At 35.6% G+C, this 23,634-nt stretch overlaps 2 protein-coding genes across 2 annotated transcripts; one reads left to right on the top strand and one right to left on the bottom strand.

Annotated features, from left to right (window-relative positions):
- Positions 1-5,846: 5,846 nt before the first annotated feature.
- Positions 5,847-7,540, top strand: LOC111921300 (uncharacterized). The gene is made up of 4 exons (XM_023916874.1): positions 5,847-6,423; positions 6,619-6,788; positions 6,893-7,364; positions 7,452-7,540. The coding sequence occupies exons 1-4, from the start codon at positions 5,847-5,849 to the stop codon at positions 7,538-7,540; spliced, it is 1,308 nt and encodes a 435-aa protein (XP_023772642.1).
- A 533-nt stretch (positions 7,541-8,073) lies between these two features.
- Positions 8,074-8,597, bottom strand: LOC111921317 (uncharacterized). Its single transcript, XM_052767304.1, has 2 exons — positions 8,462-8,597; positions 8,074-8,388 (listed from the first exon to the last, which is right to left on the bottom strand). Exons 1-2 carry the CDS (start codon positions 8,527-8,529, stop codon positions 8,097-8,099), a joined length of 360 nt encoding a protein of 119 aa, XP_052623264.1. The 5' UTR covers positions 8,530-8,597; the 3' UTR covers positions 8,074-8,096.
- Between the last annotated feature and the right edge of the window lie 15,037 nt (positions 8,598-23,634).

Here is a 23,634-nt window from a genome sequence, read left to right as displayed (position 1 = left end):
GAGATGCTAGCAAAGACTTGGAGGAGTTAGAAAAGCTACTGGAAGGAGCCAACTCAGAAAACACTCCAGAATTGATGGAACCCGATCAGACTCGCCGAGTCACCTTGATGGACTCGACGAGTCCAGTCTAATTTGATAAAAAATTGGCTAATGTGGATCTTTTTATTGATAGTTCTTCACATACCCTGGATTTAGTTACTATTTATGATTCTTTGGAAGAACAAACAGCAGAAGAAGGAAAAGGAATGGAAGTCCAAGACGCCGAGGTGGCATGCCTTGATACAATTCCATTTGGAGAAGGGTTGAACACAGAAAAGGATGAAGGCATAAAGGGAAGAAGGGTGGAAGTTGATCGACCATTCACTACTAAACCTAAAGCACGAACCATAACAAAATATGAAGTGATTAAATTTAAAGAGAAGGAGGTACAAGAGAAGGTAAAGAAGAATGGGTTAAAAAAGGAAAAGAGGAAAAGAGAAGCCCAAGCAGCTGAGGAGGATGTTGTGAAAAAGAAAAGAGATGAATTGAAAAGGGCTTACAAGAAAAAGATTCACGCTTACAAGACTAAGTACAAACCACAAAGGACTAGGCATGCATTCCCGATGCTTGAAGATGACGAAACGTAGACAGGAAGGAGTCTAGCTAATGACTCCTTAAAAAGAAGCGCTTGGCGGGAGGCAACCCGTTATATAGAGTTTGTTTTCCTTTACTTTTTAGTTTTTTTTTAAATTTTTCCTTCGTTTTTAAAAATGTTAATCTTCCAAATCATAGGACATGTCTGCTTGAGAGTGTGCAAGGGTCAAGTGTGGGGTGAAATGATTTTAAATAAATAACAAAATTTTGAAAATCATGAATGTTTTGCAAGAGACTCGCCGAGTCTGACCACTACTCGACGAGTCCATATTGATTTCAGAAAAAGTTTGACTTCGCGACCAGACCCGCCGAGTCTGACCCCGACTCGACGAGTCGGTATTATTTACAGAAAAAAAATAATTTTGAAATTACTTTTACATCCAGTAACTAGGGTTTTAACCCTAAGATTCACTTTTTCACATACACACTCGACGTGCGCCTCTCTTTCAAATTTCCTCTCAAGCATTCAAGTTTTCTTCAAATTTTCTTCAAATCTCTCAAGTTTAAACTCAAAAGGTAACAAATTTCTTCTTGATTTCTGTTAAGAACGTGATTATAAGGCCATATATGGTAGCAATTGCATGAAAAACCCGTTTTTGAAAAGTAATGAATTTTTAGGGTTTTGATTTTTCATGATTTTTGTTGTTTTGAACGTTTATTTTGGCCTTATTACCTTAGTAGTAAGTCCCTATACAAAACCCTTGACGAAATTTCCAGGTTTCATGGCCTAATTTGCATCGACCCGTCGACTGACTCGTGCAGTTTGTGCGACTCGCCGAGTCATGCCTGGACTCGATGAGTCGAGTCAGGATGCATATGCGAGATTGTTTTAATTATATTCTATGTTTTCTGGGTTTTGGGTTTTTGTTTTGCAGAAATCATGTTCAGAAGGGGGCAAACTTCCAGTGGCCACCAAGGGGATTTTCCGTGGCTAAACTTCCCACAAATTGAGTCCGCTTCGACATTGCGGAAATGGAAGAAGAAGCTGGCTGATATCAAGAAGAAGGAGGTCTATGTGCCCAACCGGATCGATTGGGAATGGTTGCAGCAGGTTCGCTACGAGGAGGAATTAGCTCCTTATCTTTTAAAGGAGTTTCATTATAATGGCGAAACCATGGTGTGTGACGGGTGGAGCCGGGTATTCCGTATTCAAGAACCGTTTATTTGGAGCTATGCTTAGAGTTCTTTTCCACGGTGTCTTTCACCGGGGGAGTGGATGTCTTTCACCCAACAAGCTTCAGTTTCTGCCTTGGGGGAGAATTTCATCAATGCTCAGTGGTAGATCTTGCATGCCGATTGGGGGTTTATGACCAGCCCTTGGTCTCAACACCCATCTTTCGGGCCTTTTTGGCACAAGCACATATGGTATTTCCCGAAGGAGTTACAAGTGTGGGCTGGTGGAGTACCATTGGTAATAAAGTTTATATTCCAAAGTCGGCGCAAGAAGGGAGCATTCGATCCCCAACACATCGCCTCATTCACCGCCTCATTTCATCCACCATCAACCAACGAAAGGATGATGACAAGGTTTCCAACCTTGATGTCTTTTTCCTATGGAGCATCATTACACCCGACGTTTTTTGCAACATTCCTTGGTGTCTTGCTTCATATCTTTCGGAGGGTGCGGTCAAAGATCGCAAGACTTCAAGAATAAATGGTGGGATGTTTGTCACCCGGTTGGCTAACTCATTCGGGTTGATGAACCGCAGTGCATGGAATTTCATGACGATGATCCCTACACCTCCGTTCAATCCTATTCTTTTCCGGAGAGTGAGAATCATTGAAGACTATGGTGGTGGCCACTATGCCATCCCGAATGATGACCCGGTGGTTGGTCCCGAGGCGCCGGGAAGACGGGTTCATTCGAGGAGAGAGCGGGTTATGGAGGAGGAGCCGTCGGTGATTCCGGTTGAGAATGAAGATGTACCAATGGATTGGTACAATGTGGAGATGAGGCGACTCCAGGATCAAATGGCGAGGAGCTTGAATTTTAGCAACCAATCTCATATCCGACTTTTTGACCACTTTAACATTCCACACATAGATGGTGGAAACTTTCCATACATTCCAACGTGGGAAGAAGTGATCAGTGCAAGAAGAAGTGGGGCTGGAGGAAGTGGAGTAGGGCTTGATGGTGATGATGAGGAGGATTGATTTTTATGCATTTTTATTGAACAATTTTTAATTTTGTGTTTGTTTGTTTTATTTGGTTTGTTTGATGTTTTTAAAACTTGTTTTTGATGTTTAATTAATGTTTGATGCTTTGACAATTTTTCAGAATTGAATTAGGAGTGCTAGCTTCAAATGGGTTTAGAGTTATAGAATCCAAGTGAGAAAGAGAGTCAAGGAAAAGGAGCGTTAGAGTTAAAGTATTGAGTCCGGTCCTTAGAGATGTTGGCAAGGGAGTCTAGAAGTGAATAGAAAGTATAGAGAGTTTATTGGAAGCTGGATCATATGCAAAATTATATTAATTTCATTCAGTGACCAACTCGTCGAGTGCACTAAACTGACTCGACGAGTCGCCCTTAATTCTCACAAATGCGAAGATTTCCCGAAGTGACTCGACGAGTCTGGTATATACTCGACGAGTCGTTTGGTTTCATGTCGAAGGGGCTGCTGATTTGATGCTAATTAGAGTACCACTTGACTATATATTCTTTCCATATTTATTCCTGAAGATCTTACACTGTTATCCGCGTATTTGGAGTGACCCACACGAGACGAGACACCCAAGGCATGGTTACTATGTCTAAAGTCAATTGAAGTTGGAGCTAAAATGAAAGTGATCAACCTATCCACTGCTATCCCAGGGGAGTTTGTTCCAATTCCCTCTTTAGTTTCTTTTTATGTTTTTATCATGCATAATATGCAATGAGGGCATTGCATCAAATAAGTGTGGGGTAGGGGGTTGGTTACATAATAGAAAATTTAGAGTCTTAATTTAGGTTAATTTTAAAATTTTGCATACCAAAAAAATTACTTAGGACTTAATTTAGAAATTTTTGGTAAATGTAATTAGGGTTCATGCTAGTATTATGTTTGATGATTTCATGATAACCCAAATGTTTAGTTGAGCCTATATACGTTCTAGTGCATTTGTGGCTTCCTTATTCTAGTGAAATCATGGGACAAAAACACAACCCTGCTCAGCCCGAGGGATGCAATATGTTTAGCAGCCTAAACTTGAAATGTATCCAGGAAAATTGTTATCATTAGCCAATAAAGGTTGAAGTTGAGCGCCCCTACTTAAGCATGTAGGTTTTGAGTGAAAAAAAAAAGTGAGTTACATGTTAAAAAAAAGAATTACTAGAAAAATTGTATGAATTTTGGAGCAATTAAAGTGAAGATCAAAAGATTAAAATTCCAAGAAATCCAAAAAAGTTGAAGATACCCGAAAATCAAACAATAAAGGTGGTGAATTCAAAGAGATCAAAGCGAATATCGAAGAAGAGATGAATTCAAAAGAGCTCCATAGTGGTATCAAAAAGTTGTAATTCTAGATTATGTATGCTCGGGTTGCTCAATTAAAAATACCTTGAGGGTAAAGAGGTTTTCTGCGGATGGATTCGGAGGGTTGCATAAAATGAGCATAGTTCGGGGTGAGTGGGCAAGTGTTTATGAGGATTGTGAGTATTTGGAGTATGAGAGGTTTATAGGAAAAATTTTAGACACAAATGCATGTGTTGCGGTCTTGGCATAATGGCTGGGTTAGATTGGAGTTGTTATATAAGATTCTAATATGTTTAAAATTCAGTTTTGCTTGGGGGCAAGTAAAAGACAAGTGTGGGGTATTTTGATATGTGCATAATTAGTTCATATTAAGTATACATTTTTATTCATTTATTAGTTTAATTATCGCATATTATGGACAAAAGGTACTTAAAAGTGTTTAATTATGTTTTTCAGTCCTAAGATGAAGCTCGGAAGCGAAAGGAAGCGGGAGAAACAGTTAGAAGATCGAGAATGGAATAAAGAAGAAAAAAACACTAAAAAAGGCACCTACTCGGCGAGTCATATCGTCTACTCGGTGAGTACAATCGAAGGATCGAGAAGATAATGACTCGGGATCCCAGAGAGTTATCGCAATACGGGGAATGTGAGAGGGACTCGACGAGTCGATTCGTATATTTAAAGATAATTCCACAGATCGATTGAAGAGAGTTCTGGGACGATTCAGAAGTGCTTTGCTACGATTGAGAAGCCTGAAAAACCCTAGAAGACGACGAAGGAAGCTAGAATTCAATTCCGGAGAGTAATTAAGGCAAAATTTCATCATTCCACTTATTCTTTTGTTTATGATTAAGCAACTTGACTTTGTTTGTTTGCTGTTATTTACTTTAATTATGAGCTAAAACCTTTAGACTTCTGTTTGGGGATACAAAGTTGACAATATGGTTTTATTGATTGGTAGGATTAATTCCAAGTTGGTGAATTTTTGTTATTTTAGCTTGCTAAAGAACCTTGTGTGTGAATAATAATTAATTTTCTGTTAATAGGAAGATAATTGATTAGCATGAACATCTATTGATTATTGACCTCATATGCTATGTGATCACTATGTTATATGTCTAGGATTAATGAATATAAAACTAGAATAAATAAGAAAATTGAGTAAATTCATGTGCAAGCTTGTAAGATGACTATCAAACAAGAGATTAATTAAAAATAATAAATTAGTTAACTATTGCAAGTCTAACTTAACCCGAATAATTAATCTAGTGAATATAATTAAATTAGACAATTGGCCACTGTTTGAGTTAGTTTATTTGCTAAGGATTAGGGTAGTGAACAGAAATCTAATCACTTGAATCGGTAACCAACGAAAGAATTAATCCATTGCACTATTACCTTGAAATCAATCATAGAGTTAACCAAGTTGAACTAAACAGAAGTTCCTTTCCAATTATTGAATCTAGTTAAATTGTTATTTTCTAGTCTTAAATTAGTAATAGTTAGTAAGTTTCTAGTCTTGTAAAACTAGAGAAAAACCCCTGCTTCTTAATTAACTTAGATTAAATTAGTTTTTAGTTTAATTTGCCGTTCCCTGTGTTCGATACCCTGCTTATTTAGCTATACCACAATTGATAGGTTCACTGCCTTTTGTGTGTTATTTGATAATTAAAAGTAGGTTTAAAACTAAGTGAGTTTGCACACATCAATGGATTGCAAATATAGTTATTGACAAATTGAAATCTGATGGGGATGTCTCTCCTATGGAGCTTAGAAAGTGGATTACGAAAACTTACAATGTTGAATTACCATATCTAAAAGTATTTAGAGGTAAAGAGCAAGCTTATATTGATATGTATGGTAAGTGGGAAGAATCATTCATGAAGTTGGATGAATTTAGAGAAGAACTATTAAATAGGAATGAAGGAAGCATTGTGGAAATTGACATTGATATTTCTGGTGACAAGAAACGGTTCAAAAGGTTTTTTGTTTGTCTAGCAGCTTGTTCTAAAGGGTTTCTTGGTGGTTGTCGTCCTTATATTGCTCTTGATGCTTGCCATTTAAAAGGAAAGTTCACTGGTGTACTAGCTGCTGCAACGGGTATTGACGGTAATAATTCCATTTTTCCAATAGCTTATTCTGTGCTTGAATCAGAGAGTACACAATCATGGACATGGTTTCTTGAATCACTTAAAAAGGCAATCGGGATGCCAGATGGTCTTGTGATCTCATCAGACATGAAAAAAGGGTTAGAAGTAGCTGTGATGCACATTTATCCTAATGTTGAGCATAGAGAATGTGTACGACACCTATATAGCAATTTCAAGAAACAATTTCGTGGTGAATTCTTTAACAAGAAACTTTAGGGTGCTGCAAAAACTTACCGTCCTACCAAACATGACAGATTATTGAAGGACATTGCCGATGTAAGTCAAGATGCCATTACATATCTAAATAACAACCACAAAAAGATATGGAGTAGAAGCAAGTTTGGAACAACTTCCAAGTGTGATTAGATCACTAATAATATTTCAGAATCGTTTAATTCTTGGATTGGTGCAACACGTTATCAACCTTTGCTTGATCTACTTGATGCAATTAGAGAAAAGCTGATGAAATGGTTTGACAAGAAGAGGATGTTAGTGAAAAGATGGAACGGCGTATTGGTTCCCAATGCTAAGATTCGTCTCAACGACATCTCTAAGGTAAGTATGTTAAATTATAGTTCAATTATATATGCGTATTTATTTTAAACTTGGACGATGCATATAGATCTCAATAATAAATGTTTTTTTTATCTTTCATGTAGAACTTGGGTGAATATGAAGTATGTAGAAGTGGTGATAACCAAGTTGACGTGAAGTTCAAGGGATCGCGTTGGGAAGTCAACCTAGACAAAAGAAAATGTGGTTGTCGAGTGTGGCAAGTTACGGGCGTTCCATGTGTACATGAAGCGGCTTTTATTGCTTTTACAAGGGATGCTAATTGGGACCAATATGTTGATCAATATTTTAGTATAGAGAAATTTAAAGAAGCATATGCTTTCAAAATTGCTTCGATGCCCAGAAAGGATCAATGGATTAAAAAAGATGGGGATAAAATTTATCCACCACTCATGAAACGACCGCCTGGAAGACCAAAAAAAATAGAATTAAACCCTCGGATGAGCCTAAAAGAAGGCACAAGTGTCCGCGATGTGGTGAGTATGGACACCGTGAAAAGACTTGCAAAAATCCGACATCTCAAAGTATTGATCCAAGTGAAACATCCACGTCTACAAGGTTGCTCAAAATTACATTAATTTTGTCTTATTTCATAAATAGATATCAAAACATATACAATGCTAATATTGTTTTTATTTATTTTAGGAAATGTGGAAAGAAAACAAAATCTACCGGTAGCTCGGGAGTTTCAGGTCCATATGAAAAAGATTGATGACAATAGTTGGTCCTTTTGACCATTTTCTTATTTTTATTGATTACAAGTTGTAAGATGTTGCTAAATAGGTTTTTCTAGAAAGTATGTTGCTAAAAATAGTTTGTTTAGTAATTATTATGGTAAAATGGGTTTTCCACAAAGTATGTTGCTACAAATACGTTTGTTTACAAACTATGTTGCAAAAAAAATTGTCCAAAAAGTATGTTGCTGAAATTTAGAACAACAGGGACCAAACTGTAACTGAAACAAAACTTAAAACAACAGGGACTAAACTGTAACTATTGCTAAACTAAAAACAATGGGTACCAAAATGTAATTAATGCAAAATTTAAAACAACATGGACGAAACTGTAAGTATTTCAAAATGAAGTCAACAAGGACCAAACTGTAATTATTGCAAATCTAAAAACAACAGGACCAAATTGTAATTAATGCCAAATTTAAAACAACAAGGACCAAACATTTAAGTATTGTTATTAAAAAGTACAGAGACAAAAACATTAGCTATTGTAATTAATAGCATCGTACTTACACATCATCCATTATAAAACCACAGGTGTACTTCATACATTACATTACATGCTCCTAATAAGTTGCATCAAACATAAAGGGCATTGTAAAAATGACAGTGTGGTTGTAACAAGATGGTTGTTTATGGTTAAGGTAGCATATTCTGGATGTTGCATCTTATTTTCTTCATTTTCATTCTTTAGTATCTCAACGGCATGTGATGAGGGGCTCACTATTGATGATGAAAATGACAGTGTAGCAGTCGTAGTAGTACATGTGTCTGCCTTGTGCTTTGAACTTCCATTCGAACTCACCACATTTGCAGCAAGAGGTTGGATATTTGAAGCACTTGTTCCCCTATGTAAGCATATTGTCAATCAGAATATATCCAAGAAAAAGTATTATAATTTGTCCATTAGAAAATACATACCATGAGGCTTTTGTATGAATAGCTATATATCTCCCAAAACTATTATTTGGTAGCAAACTTTCATGCATTCCTATTTATAAGAAATGAACAACAAAAGCTTCCATCATTCAAATTTCATAAAGCTTATCTAAATTTCTCTTAAAACCCTAACTAGTAGAATAGAATCAATGATGAAAAATATCAATTCAGAATACCATGAAAATTGTATGAAAGCCATATGGACACATCTCATTCTCAAACATACCAAAATATCAAAGAAAAAGCTCTATGATACACAAACTGCACCACCAGCTAAATCTCCAAATCTGATCCTTATTGTTACCAATTATCATTTCATTACAATAACGAATTTATATGTATTAAACTCGAAATTACCTGAAATTGTTGGTTTTCTGACCTTTACTAAGCTCAAAAGCATCAAAATTTAACTCCACAACAAGGAAATCAGTAAAATTGAACACCATAAAAAACATCAATGTAGAGCCTGCAGATGTTAACATTTGTCGAAACCCCTACCACCGTCGCCACCAATCTAGAACTTGCAGATGCCAATTAATGTCTGGAAGTAGGTGTAATGGAGGGAGAGATGGACGATGTAGAGAAGACGGATGAAAACCCAAGCTAAATATAATCAAATTACCTGAAATTGTTGGTTTTCTGACCTTTACTAAGCTCAAAAGCATCAAGATTTAACTCCACAACAAGGAAATCAGTAAAATTGAACACCATAAAAAACATCGATGTCTGGAGCCACAGATGTTAACCTTTGTTGAAACCCCCACCATCTTCGCCACCAATCTGGAACCTGCAGATGTTGATCAATGTCTCAGTGTCTGGAAGTGGGTGTAATGCAGGGAGAGATGGATGAAGTAGAGAAGACAGATGAAAACCCTAGCTAAATATAATCAAACGAAGCTACAAAATCAGTATGTTAACGGAACCTGCAGATGTCGATTCAATGTTTGGAGGCGTAGAGAAGACAGAGTGACGGTTGAAGAAGACTGGGAGTCGATCAGATTTTGGCTTTCATTCGATTTCATTAGGAATCGATCTTTGATCGTTGAAGGAGGGGAGGGTATAGGGGGTAATTCGGTCAATATAGTTTTATGAATTAAAGGCTAAAATATTAAAGGGCAATATTGTCAATTAGTATTTTTTTTATACATTTAAATTATAAAAACTGATTAAAAATATTTAAAAAATAGTTAAAAAATAAATTTGGGCAAATATGATATTTATAAAGTTAAAAAGGGTAAATATGAAATTTTGATTTTAAGTTGGGTAAATATGATATTTTGAAGTTTAACAATGATATACACGAAATTATCCCTAATAAATAATCCTAAAATTGATTTAAATAAATTAATTAAATGTTTAGTTAATAAATAAATCATTTGGTTTAATTTTAAATTTAAAGTAAATTCTTTTAATATTTGAAATTTAGTAATTAAACCCTAGTATTTTGAAATAAGTTTAAAATACATCCTTATAGATCTTATTATTAATTTAATTAAATGATTAATTAAACGATAATCAATAAATCCATAAGATGATTTAAATTTAATTAAATTAAAAGTTTAATTTATCAAAGGATTAAACCCTTGGAATTCTAAAATGTTTTAAAATACACCTTATAGTATGTGTAAAATTAAATGTTTAATATTTACTATATGTATAATACTAAGTCAGTCGAACCGCTAGTATGTCTCATTCATGATGCCGATCTATAAGGGAAGTTTAAGGAAGCGACCTATAAAATGACCGACATTGGGTATCCACTCTTACCCACCGCTCCCTTGATTGGTGGAGGGTCGTTAGCCGAACGGGTTTGATAGGACACAACCTTATTAAAAATATAATGATGAAAAGTAACTAAACTATTTTCTAAAATCCCACTCTTAGTAACTTTAGGGAAAATTTGGATTTGATGCTAACCCATGAAATTGCAAATTGCACCTTATTGGTCGTTAGTGGAGTGTGTGTGGTAAACCGACACACTCATATGGACTAATAAGGAGTGGCAAGGGGTGTCTCGTAAATTATCATTGATTAATGGAGCACGTGTGGTTAACCATCACATTAAAATTATATGATAAATGACATCGAGAGTACCAAGAAATTAAAATTTGTAGGGTTATTCATATCTTGTTTATGATCCTCGGCATCCCAGTCACAAAGTGAGAGCATAATCGAGATTAAACATGCAATTAAATAGCTCAATGAATCTCAAACATCTAGGAGTTTTATGAGATTGAAATTGGTAAATGCTTTACCTACCTAAAATAAATTTGAATTTGATTACAGCATCCCTCTTCAAAGTTCGAATCGAAAATATGGATCCTAGCCTTGATTTAAATTTATGGATTAATGATTAAGGATTAAAATCAACTAAATTGAATTCTCTTTTATCCTATTATAGATGTCAATTTTAGACAACAATGGTCTTTCTCGTTTTTCTAGAAATGTTTTTCCTCTACCCGGAAATGATCTTCCACATGTTGATCAAGGTGAAAGAATGTTCCCTTTCTCGAGCAATGGTGGAACTCAAGATCATGCTTCTTCAACTCTTCTTTCTCCTCCAGTGACTCTCCCCAAGTCATGTTTTCTTCAAGCTGAAAAATACGAAGTCACTCAAGCCTTGTTGGCATGTAAACATCAAGATGGAAAGTCTATGTGTGCATGTTCTGAAAATGAAATCGCACATTGATATATTGGGGATGTTGGGTGTCATTTTACCAAGGGAGCTTGCCATTGACTTGGTTCTACTTTCGCTTTCGGAGTCATATATATAGTCAGTTCATTAAAGACTACTATGTGAGGGACCACGACCTGACCCTACATGATCTAACATATATGTTGATTGTTGCTGAAGCAGAAATGCTTAAAAGCACAAGTCAAGAAAAAGTGTTTGAAGGATCTGTCTCCAAAATTTCCATGGACATTGAGAATGGCAACAATGGTAGTCCAGAAAAGGTTTGTCTTCCCAATGGAAAGGGATCAACCAAGGTGAAACCATTTGACCATATGATAAAGAGAATGGCTAGTTCTGAAATAGTCCCATGTGCTATTCCTGAAAGTTCCATATGTTTCTATTGCCAAATTGAAGGGGCATTCGATATGAAGCTGCCTAGACTGCCTGAAAAATCTTAAAAATAGTAAAGTCAAGTCCTGTGACTCTACTTCTTTTACATCCACTATCTAACTCCATTATTTTAGTAAGTTCCTATTTATAGATTCTTAATACATGATGTGATAGTCACATTTTGATGTTTTGCAGGATCTAAGAGAAAGAAGGGAGCTTAGGAGGAGTAAGCTGAATCTGATCATGAGATATGGATTTCGGTCGCATGGTTCGATGATTTGATTTTGGAGCTACTAAGGAGTTATGGTAACTTAATAGATTGCTTAGGAGATATTTAGAAACATAGTTTTCATATTTCACATTGTAAGGACACAGTTTTTTCCGCTTATTATCGATAAAAGTAAATTTTTTTTTATCTAGTTTACTTTATATTTCCTTGCAACGACATTTATGAGAGTGTTGGTTACATTCTATCATTGGAAAATATTGATCGTGGATTTGATTCTTGTTATATCGCTTGTGGTATTGTCATAAATAAACAAGTGAAAAGGAATTCTCATCGTCCAAGTTTCAATTCGATAGAAACTTCGAGTCATGCAATTTGAATTGTGTGATACATGAGAATCTTGATCTTTGGAAGATTATGACTAATTCGTCGATCACATGTTTGTGTGAGTCAAGTGAAGGACTAATGGATCTAGTACATTTGATATGGACTATTCAAATCCGCTACAAAGGATGATAACTTTATTCATCATGATTTACTGATACTTCAGTAAATATGCTTGTGTTTATAAGACTAAGAATTATTCTAATACTTTGAAAAGTTTCGCGAATAACAAGAATCTGTTAGGCAGAAAGATAAAAGGTTTCTCCAATCTAAAAGGAAAGGAGAATACTTTAGTATCTTGTTTTGTGATCATCTTAATGATTGTGGAACCATGTCACAAATTGATCCTCGAAGAACATCTTAGTGCAATTGTTTGACTAAGAAGAGGAATCAGATATTGTTGAAATGGTTCAATCAAGAGATAAGTCATACTTCGTATCTATTTAAAATTTTAGAGCCATGCTCTAGTGACTATAAATTGTATCTTAAAGCTTGTTTCATACTAATTAGGTTTATAACACCTCATGAAATATGGACTAATAATGCTTTCTTACTCTAGCACATTGGAATTGGAAGTTGTGATGTTCTGGTTGAAACAAGGGATACACTAAGACCAATTCTGTGAAGTGTTCTCTTGTACGGAATCCACACTAACTTTTAAATATGTGTTTTTGCTCGTTAAGGATTATTCCTTGAGAGAAAAACTTATATGTGAAGAAGCCAGTGGGAGTCTTATTGATCTTGAAGAGTTTTAAAAGTCAATCAAGAATAAACGTTTTAGTTATCACTAACACACGACCTGAGGTTGATAACCTATTGTGTTAAGTTGACACGTTCTAGTTTTTTTGCACCTTCCAGTTGAGTTGGCAATGCTTATGAGTTCTATGGTTCTCAATTGACTGCAAAAGGCAGGGCACGTTGGTCGGTGATGCTACATTGGTCAATGGAAGTGAGTTGCTTAACAACACGGAAGCGTTGCTAAGCGCTTGTGCTACCAGAAGGCAAGAAATTAAGAACAAGTAAAGTTTAGTCCATGAAAGCTAAATTAAAATTTGAAATTGTCATCAACCTTGTCTTATGATTGTAGGTTGGAAATGACAGATTCACATGGATGGGAACATATACACCATAAAATCAAGGTGGCAAAAGGTTTCGCTGTAATTCATGAAAATGATTATGAGGAAACACTTTCGCTAGTAGATTTTGAAGATTTGATAAATGTCATTATGGTTAGTTGTTGTGATAATTGCGTTCTCAAATTCGCAATATGATTACGACATCCCTTTTCATAGTTCGAATTGTGATAAATGGCAAGAAATAGTTTAAACGTTTAGGACTTATAGCTATAAGTTCTGAAAGGGTTTAAATGCACACATATGCTATCAAATGAAAGGTGTATGAGCTTGAGAAGTCTGGCTGAAGACTTATCGAAGCATTACAAATCAGAAATCTGCACTTTAGTTATAAAGTAAAAAAGTATTGATTTCTAGAAGTCTAGTTGATTTCTAGATACCTGTCAAAGCTAGTGGGAGCATAATTGTTGTGCTATTGGGAACATAATTGTTATGCTAAGTGTTGTAAGTTGGCAATACTAACTGTAGGAAACAAAGATTTCAAATGTGCAAATTGCAAAGTTTGGGAATTCTTTCGCAAAAAAAAAAAAAAAGATTTAGGCAAGAGGGCATTTATACTTTCATTTAAAATCTAAAAGTTTTAGATTGAAAGTTTAATAAAACTTAGTCTTGGACATATATAAATATCGTGTTGAAATGGTTCAACATAGGAAATTCGATATATGAAAATATTATAGTATCAAGCCTTTGACATAAGGAATCGAATCCCATACGCTTCGGTTATAGTATTGATTACATATGCTATAATATTCACTTGTTATGACTTTTCCAAACATCTCGGGCATTGAGAGGAAAAAGGACTAGAAATTTGTGTGAGTAAAGTTGAACGACTGTCAAGAACATTTGGAGGTTATACCAAGGGATTGGTTGCTTATGGACAGTTGGAAGTGTAGTATTGGTTGGAAGGAACATAGTGACATCTTTTGGATTAAGACAATTCTTGTTCAGAGTTGATGGTCATATGGGAATATGGAAATGTTTTCATAATGAAAGTTAATGATAAAATCTATATGTGAGTTAGGAACTTTAATGCAAGGAAAGTGTTCAAGGAGTATACCTTGAATTTGAGACTTCATTACTATAGAATTGTTTTAAGTAACAAAGTTTCAATGGAGTATCCTTGTAATATCATTGGATAAGTCTATGTGACTTTGAAGCCTCGACATTACAAAAGATCATTGCATGTAAGGTTGAACTCTAACATCCACAGGCGCTCGTACTTTTGGTAGGAAGTAGCGAATTAAGATGGTCATGAATTGAATTGTAGATTATCTAAGGGTTTACACATAGCAATGGTTTTGCTACAATGTTCACAAAGGAAGGAACATAGAGAGACATAGTATGCATGTTTATAACATGGCATGACTGATGTTTAATTCAAGTGTTTAGTTGATTACTCGAAACGTTATACAATGAATAAAGTCTAATTTATATGGTGATTAAATAATAAGGGTTTTATTTATATTCAATAATTTTGAGACCACAGTTGATTAGGTTATTATTGTGTTTCACTTCGCATGTTTTACTTCCCGAATAATTGGATTATTCAAACATCCACAGGCGCTCGTACTTTTGGTAGGAAGTAGCGAATTAAGATGGTCATGAATTGAATTGTAGATTATCTAAGGGTTTACACATAGCAATGGTTTTGCTACAATGTTCGTGAGTACTTGGAAAATAGGGATTAAAGTATTGGATAAAACCACGCTTAAAGAATTACTTCATGGATTTTATCACGGGTAATTTTGAGACAATAATATCTTATATTCTTGAAACGGAGGTATATGAGTTGTTGTTTACAAGTCAGTTGTGCATTGATAATACGTAAACACATTAGTAACTTGATGTTATAAAACGTATATTTGTGCGTGATTTAATGAGTGAATAGTGCAAACATATAAGTCGAAGTTTATTCGTTATTTTTTCCCTAATGGGAAAAGCGATATTTGTGGTCCCCTCAATGATTTGATGTCGACATCTAAAGTGATTGGCCAAGTCTAGACTAAATTGATGTGTTCAATTGGTAGTCTGAATTAGTCATCATAAATCAGAAATCAGGAAACACCCTACTAGAATATATGCCTTTAATGACACGCAAACCACGACACGCGCTGATTTATGTTACGCAAAAGTGAGCGACCTTAAAATAGTGTCACCTCTCCGAAAATGCTAACGATTTATGTCATGCACTATTGCGTGCCCTTAAATTAGTGTCTCAAGAAAAAAAATTAAAAACACGGAGGGCGCTTTATCTTAAACGTGTGTCCTCTATACCTATTGCTTTATAATTTTAATGAAACGCGTGTTTAGTAGACAAAGGGAAAACGAAATCCGTAAAATTTTGAAAACCCGCCTTGTTCTTTCTACCTTCTTTCTATCTTTCATCTTCGTAATCGACTCTCCCCTCTCCCTCCTTCTCTCTCCTCTCCGATCCGCTTTTTCTCTACTCCTAAACTCCTTCTTATCGGCCTCATCAAACATCTCGTTCCTCACCTGTTCCGTTGACCACTAGTCCTTCCCCATCGGCCATGCTCCTACCGAATGATCATCTGTCCAAGCACAATCAATGGTGTTTATTTACTTTTCTTCTCCTATTAATTTATGCAACTTGAATCCTAGTTAAATCCACCTCCATGGATGAAATTACTTCATGCAAAATAGAGTGGTCGTTCCATGGAAATCGATGAGGACGAAGACATTAACAAAATGAATAAGAGAAAAACAATGAAGGTGAATCGGAGTAAGATCGATGACGTTTTCGTCGTTCCGTCATCGAGGAAGAGTAACATTAAAAGAATCATATTATCTGTAAAGAAGCCCTCGAATAATTTAAAGAGAGGTTCGGGGCGAGATTTGCGGAGTTTGCGGTGGGAACATCAGAATAAACTGTTATACCTTCTTCGACAACTGATTCAACGTCAAAATTAGGATGAAGCGTCCGACGTGTTGAGCATGTTGTTGAAGGGGACGCACAAGGAGAACAGTTTATCAACCAATCAGACTAAATATTGGGTATATTCACTTGCCTTTTGTTCAGAAAGTATAGATACACTTCAACTTAATCAACTTACTACGTCCCATCCCATAGTCCAAGATCCATGCCTAATGCAATTGATTTAACACGTAGAAGGCAACTGTACACATTGGAAACCATGTGCCATTATGCCTAATATTCCCAAGTTAGTAAGAATGCATTTTCTTGGAAATCAAAGATGAATTTTGATCTAATCAACTAGAAACGTCCCAATATTAGTGTTTCATAGGAATTCTCTTGACTTCTAGTACTCCCCTATAAATTGGTAGTTGATTGTTTCTTCGGTCCATTGAATGGTTTCTATTATGTAATATTTTTTAGATTGTTACAAGTGACATTGAAGCTCCAATCTATGCAACTATACCAGCATCATATATAGATGAAACCATTATGGACTACCGTTGCCTAGTTTTCTATATAGTCTCCTATTTTTATTTTAACATATGTCAATGGTGCTCGACTGATTACTTGTTTATGCACTTTCAATGTAGGCTACATTGGCGCTTTTAGAACACATGGGATCTGTAAAAACAAAAATAAAAAAAATCCATCATTTATACGAAATATGGATGAAAAAGAATTTTGCAATTACAAAAACAAGCGATGGTTAAAGGTATGTATAGTCTAGTAACATACGATTTTTATAAATATGTTATCTTTTTCCCTTATTAAAGTTTTGGATTTTTAGCAGGGTAGGTTTGATGTACAGTTACAATTCCTCCTTTACTGTCTTTCACAAGGTGACTCAAATGGAGCTTACCAGGCTATTATAAGGTTATTTTCGTCAAATACCTTTTTGTTATTCTTTTGTCTGTATAGATAAGGCATTTGTTGTAAATTCTAATCAAACAAATGGTATTCTATCAGTTTTCTGCAAGAAACAGACTTCACAAGTGTCCCAATATCAAGTTTGGTTGTAGGGTTAGCCTTTTCTCATCTATGGTACAATTCCATCCAAAAAGAGATGTAATTACAGGATTCACTTGAACCTTCTACTTCCATTCAGTCAGCAATGTCCGGAATCGACCATTCCAATGGACAATGTGTGTTTGAAGTCCAAGACTCTGATTCTGCCCTTCGAAAGGGATTCAAACACCTCCATTAAAATTGGTAAAACAATTGATGAAAATAGAGTAGTTTCAATGAGGGTTGATTATAATGTGAAAAAGGAAATGTAATATGAGGAACTACACTTGAATTCTCTTGAGAGTGATCAAATTGACAACTCTTCTCAATTCCCTCATACCGGCAACAAGCGATATGGTTCTGTATTTTATGCTCATGGTAAGTAATAGGGGTTTGATTGTAAAAAATTTATTGAATAAAATTCAATCATTGAAGCATTATTTTGGAATATAATTGTACAAATCTTGAAAATTTCTTGATGCCTTTGACATTTCCAAGCACAAAATAACTCGAGGATTTTATCTCTTTTCAAAAGAGAATACACATTGATCACTATAAGGCTGCAGTGAAGCATTTAAAGGGTGCTCTTCATTCTACTCCACCATCTTTTGAAGCTTTACTTCCTCTCATTCAGGCAAACATCATTTCTCTGCATTTTCTAATTTAGGGTTCATGTCACTATTTAGCTACAAATTATTGCCGTTTTGCTATTTAAGTCCCTAATCTTTAACTTTTCTCAAGAGGTCAATAAACAATTAATATGTGTTCTGGAATAGGTAGACACTCTTGGGTTTAGTTTCTTTACTTAAAAGATTTCGCCAAGTTTTATTTTAATTTGTGAGATGATATGAATATCCATCAAGAAATTCAACCTTCATTTGATGCTAAATGTGGATAAAGAATTCCTAGCTCAAAAAAGTGCACCACATCGCGAATTTTATAATGTACATAAAGTTGACACTCATGTTCATCACTCTGCATGCATGAATCAAAAGCATCTATTGAGGTTCGTAAAGTCCAAGTTAAGAAAGGAACCATATGAGGTATTTGTTTCTGATCATTAGAATATGTGTCTCTCTTTTGCATGAATCAAAGATTCTTTTTTCTTCCAGATTCAAGTTGTTATATTTCGTGATGGGACATATCTGACCTTAAAAGAGGTTTTTAAGAGCTTGGATTTAACCGGGTAGCTTCACTATTCATTTCAACTAGTTGCTAGTGATAGTAGTTGTTTTTTGTGTATATAGAGAACAATTGTATATTCTTGTGTGGATGCTTTCTAATGATCATAACTCTTCAATGCAGGTATGACCTGGATATTGATCTATTAGATGTGCATGCAGACAAGAGCACATTCCATCGTTTGGATAAATTCAATCTGAAATACAACCCATGTGGTCAGAGTAGGCTTCAGGAGATTTTCTTGAAACAGGACAATCTAATTCAAGGTAAGTTTCACATATTAATGGGGTCTATAGAAATTATAAAATAAAACTCATGATTTCTTTCTTTTAAGGTTGTTTCCTTGCTAAGGTAACAAGCCAAGTGTTTGTAGATCTTGAAGCAAGTAAATATCAAGTGATTTTTGAAAGCCATGTTATATATACACATTCCTTGATCTGTTTTCTTTCATGTATGACACTTAAACTTGAATCTTTAACCTTTTGATAGATGGCTGAATACAGAATATCAATATATGGAAGAAAGCAAAGTGAGTGGGACAATTTGGCGAGGTGGATTGTAAAAAATGAATTATACAATAAGAATGTTGTCTGGTTGATTCAGGTGTTGTATTACTACAATACAATGATACATATACTCATTTTCTTATGTTAAAAGGCACCAAATCTTTGCATTTCATCTTTGACGACTAAAACCAATGATAAGGTACATCTTTGCATTGCATCTCTAAACAGGTTTCTGGAGACTTCTTTAAGGTATGTGTGTCTTAATCCCCCTAAGCTTTTTGACTTAATGTACAAAGGACAACTTAATAGAGAAATTCAGCTTATTATGTGATAATTTCTTAATTAATCTTTCTCTCATTCATTGTAGGGAATTCGTATAAGATTAGTTGAAAAAGATTTTGCGCCCAAGGTATCTTTTTGTGTTCTTTAAGTAGTAACACTCCTTGTGAAATTTGATTTTAAAATTTTCAATAATTGATTTTCTTTTTTCTTGGATTTGACAGTGGGATATTCTAAATTTGGATATTCGTACTTTTGAGCCTGAACTAAACTTGCCCACAAGTTTGAGAGAGCCTTTCATGTGAACTCTCTACGTTTATCATAGAAATTTTTGATTGACAATTATGCCCTTCCTACCATAAAAATCCATTTATCAATTGCTTTTTATATCATCCATTTTATCTTCTAATTGCGAGTTACCTTTAATAGGTCCATCTTCTGAGCTTCTTGCTTCTAGTAATTCACATGTTTCATTAGCTTCACTTTTTGCAATTTTTGTCTTACCTAAAAATTTCAATTTTGGGATTTGTAAATTTAGTTTTTTGAGGTGATATTTCAGGTTCACAAAAGATGATAAATGATGGTGGGTTTCAACGAGCACCTTATGTGATTGACATTGGCCAAAATGACATTGTTGATGCATTCTCCAAGAAATATTCATATACACAAGTTGTAAAAAGAATACCATTAGCTCTTGCAGAGATTAAGAATTCCATCAAGGTGAGATTAAATTGTAAAAAAAGATAAAAATAGCCAAAACAGTTAAACTTTTGACTCATTTCCATTTTATATATATTTTTTATCCAGAGTATACATGATAATGGTGGCAGGACATTTTTGAAGGGTTTTGAGCATGCTAACACTCCTAAGGTGTACATGCAACCCTAGAAACCTTGGATCTATGTTTTACTATGATACATGAATAATTGATTTCCCAAGGTTCTTAACCTATCTAGCATAGCATGGGGAACTTTTAAACATAAATGCTCGAAGAAGAACATACCTTTTGTTGTTTGGATTCCTTGAGAACCTTGTGAGCTTAGCACCTCAAGTGTGATGTCTCAAATGTCTCACACAACACCACAACACTTGGAATAACCTTGAGAGAATTTCACTAACACCTCAAAATCGGCTAGCCCTCTATATTGTACAAGTAGTGCAGATTTTGCTAGACTAGGGGTCTTTATATAGTTGTGGCACAAGTAGGGTTACACCATGTAAACCCTAATTGTTATGGCTTTCCATATTCCATGATCCATGGATTCGTAACCTCCATGGATTATCCATGGATCACCTTATGGGTTTTAACCCAATCCATACAAACCATGGATCATTAGTCCACCATACAAGAATAGATGATTTACACAATCAACCCCATATATTTAATTAGTCTCTTTTTGATCACTGAATTAATTCCAAATTAATTCTTTGATCAATACTAGTTAAATAATATTATTAATATATTAGAACTTATAATATATTAATAAACCTTAAGCGTTATTTCTTTCATTTAGTCTATCCAAGTGTTGCAATACCATGGAACCCAAATGGACGATGCTAATCGGGTCAAGTACATTCCAGAAATAGTTATGAACTTAGACACCTAATCCAACAGTCTCCCACTTGGATAAGTCTAATAACTATAACTACAAGAATGGCATTAGGAATCAATCAGCAATCGTAGCTCTTTCAAGGTCTCACAGATCTGAGATGATGATGATACGTCATTTAAGATAAGTGATCATACAATCCTCTGTTCTAGATATCAGCCGGACAAATACATGGAACAATGTCTTACTTATTGTCCAGCAATTTGTTTCCTGATTTCCGATTTGTTTGACATAGAACTTAATTAAACACATCAACTTAGTTCTGACCGGGCCTGGTACATGGGTCAACACAAAATCATAGAAGGGCCCAGATATCGCTTCTAATCCAAGAAGAAACAGGTAAACGTCGACTCATATGCTTGTTCTACTACTTGTTGAATCATACACAAAGGCATGTTTTATAACATCGAGTTACCAATGTGTTTTCGTACAATCAATGTATGACTAACTCATAGGCAACAAGTCATATCTCTAGGTTTGAAGACTTATATGATATTATCGTCTTACGATCACTCGAGATAAATTCCATGAAGTGATACCAGCGAGCATGGGATATTCCAAATCCCAGAACTTATGACCACTCATGAGTATTGTAGCAACACTTTGCAATGTCCAACATCTTAGACATCTACAACCAACTACATGACAGTCTTGATTCATATCTACTTCCAACATATGATCGACTATGGAGAATTTGAATAATATGAAATAACATAACATAATTATTATGGAAGTCAAAACATGCAAAATTGAAATGATAGTAAACAATTGACAAAAGATAGCAACACTTTACTCATAAATAAACACAACTTTTATTCATCTTCAAATGTCAATTACACTTTACACATTTCAAAGGTATCTAACTACTAAAACTACTATCATCCTTTAGCCCTATGCGCCTCGTATGGTGGAGATGCTTAACCCTACCCAATTCCTTCGTGAAGGGATCTGTCAGGTTCTCATCTGATGATACCCTCTTTTCCACGAGGAGGAGTCCTTCTTCTATTCGATGTCTGATGAAATGGTATTTTCTGTCGATGTGTCTTGATCTCCCGTGATCCCTTGGTTCCTGGGCTAAAACAACTGCACTTTCACTACCATAGAAAATCTCTATATGATCCTTTATAGCTGGTACAACTCCAACGTCTCCAATGAAGTTCTTTAGCCATATAGCCTCCTTTGCTGCATCGCTTTCCGCTATATACTCCGATTCGAAAGTTGAATCAACCACTGTCTCCTGCTTGGAACTTTTCCAAGAAATTGCTCCTCTGTTTAAGGTAAAGACCCAGCCTGACTGAGAGTGGAAATTATCCCAATCAGTTTGAAAGCTAGCATCACTATACCCTAATACTCTCAAGTCATCACTCCCACCAAGGGTAAAGAACCAGTCCTTAGTCCTCTGCAGGTACTTGAGAATGTTCTTTACCATAGTCCAATGAGCCTTGCCAGGGTTCCCCAGATATCTGCTGGCGATGCTCAATGCAAAGGCCACATCAGGACGAGTACAATTCATAGCATACATGATCGAGCCTACAAAGGAAGCATATGGTACTCAACTCATCTCTGCTATCTCATCCTCTGTACTCGGGCTCTGAGTCTTACTCAGTCTGGCGTTACTCTGGATTGGTAACTCTCCTTTCTTGGAATTATGCATGCTGTATCTATTCAGATGCTTCTCCAAGTATGTACTCTAACTAAGGCCAATTACTCTTTTACTCATGTCTCTCAAAATTCTTATCCCTAGGATATAGGCAGCTTCTCCAAGGTCCTTCATAGCGAAACATTTCCCAAGCCAGGACTTCACTTCCTGTAGAGTTGGGATGTCATTTCCTATGAGTAGTATGTCATCCACATACAATACCAAAAAGCTGACTATAGTCCCACTAGCCTTGACATATACACAAGATTCATCTTCACTCATCGAAAAGCCAAACTCTTTAACTTTCTCATCGAAACAAAGATTCCATTTGTGAGGTGCTTGCTTTAATCCATAGATGGATTTCTCAAGCTTACACACTCTATTAGGGTACTATGTACAAACAAAACCCTCTGGCTGACGCATGTAAACATCCTCAGCCAACTTTCCATTAAGGAAAGCAGTTTTGACATCCATTTTCCATATTTCATAATCATGAAATACAGCAGTGGCTAACATAACCCTAATATACTTAATCTTTACTACTGGTGAAAAGGTCTCATCATAATCAATTCCCAGAGTTTGAGAAAAGCCCTTTGCAACCAGTCGCGCCTTATAAGTGTGTACATTACCATCCATGTCGGTCTTCTTCTTGAAGATCCATTTGCACCCAACTGTTTTACGACCTGGTACATTGTCAAACAAGTTCTAGACTTGATTGTCATACATGGATTGTATCTCGTTGTCTATAGCCTCTTTCCATTTAGCAGCATCAGGGCCTGCCATGGCTTTCGTGTAGCTGTTAGGTTCATCGAGACTTACCAGTGTGCTATCACTGATAAGTGTATCACCTTCCGCAGTAATATGGAAACCATAGTAATGCTCAGGTGCACTCATAACTCTTGTGGAACGCCTCAGAGGTACAAACTCTTTTGTCGGATCAATAGGAGTTTCCTCCTCAGGTTGATTGCTAGGGTTTGAGGTTCCTTCACCACTTGACTCTTGAATTTCTTCAAGGTCAATTTACCTCCCACTGTTTCCTTGGCTTTTGAGCTCTCTCTCGCGAAAGACTCCTCTCCTTGCTACAAAGACCACACTATCACTAGGTCTGTAGAAGAGGTAACCAAAGGATCTCTAGGGGTAGCCGATGAAAATACACCTCTCACTTCGAGGTTCGAGCTTATCGTAAGACTCG

Source organism: Lactuca sativa, chromosome 9, assembly GCF_002870075.4.
Source record: "Lactuca sativa cultivar Salinas chromosome 9, Lsat_Salinas_v11, whole genome shotgun sequence".
Classification (NCBI taxonomy): Eukaryota; Viridiplantae; Streptophyta; class Magnoliopsida; order Asterales; family Asteraceae; genus Lactuca; species Lactuca sativa.
The sequence above is the reverse complement of the archived record's forward strand: the minus strand, read 5'-3'. Positions and strand labels throughout refer to the sequence as shown.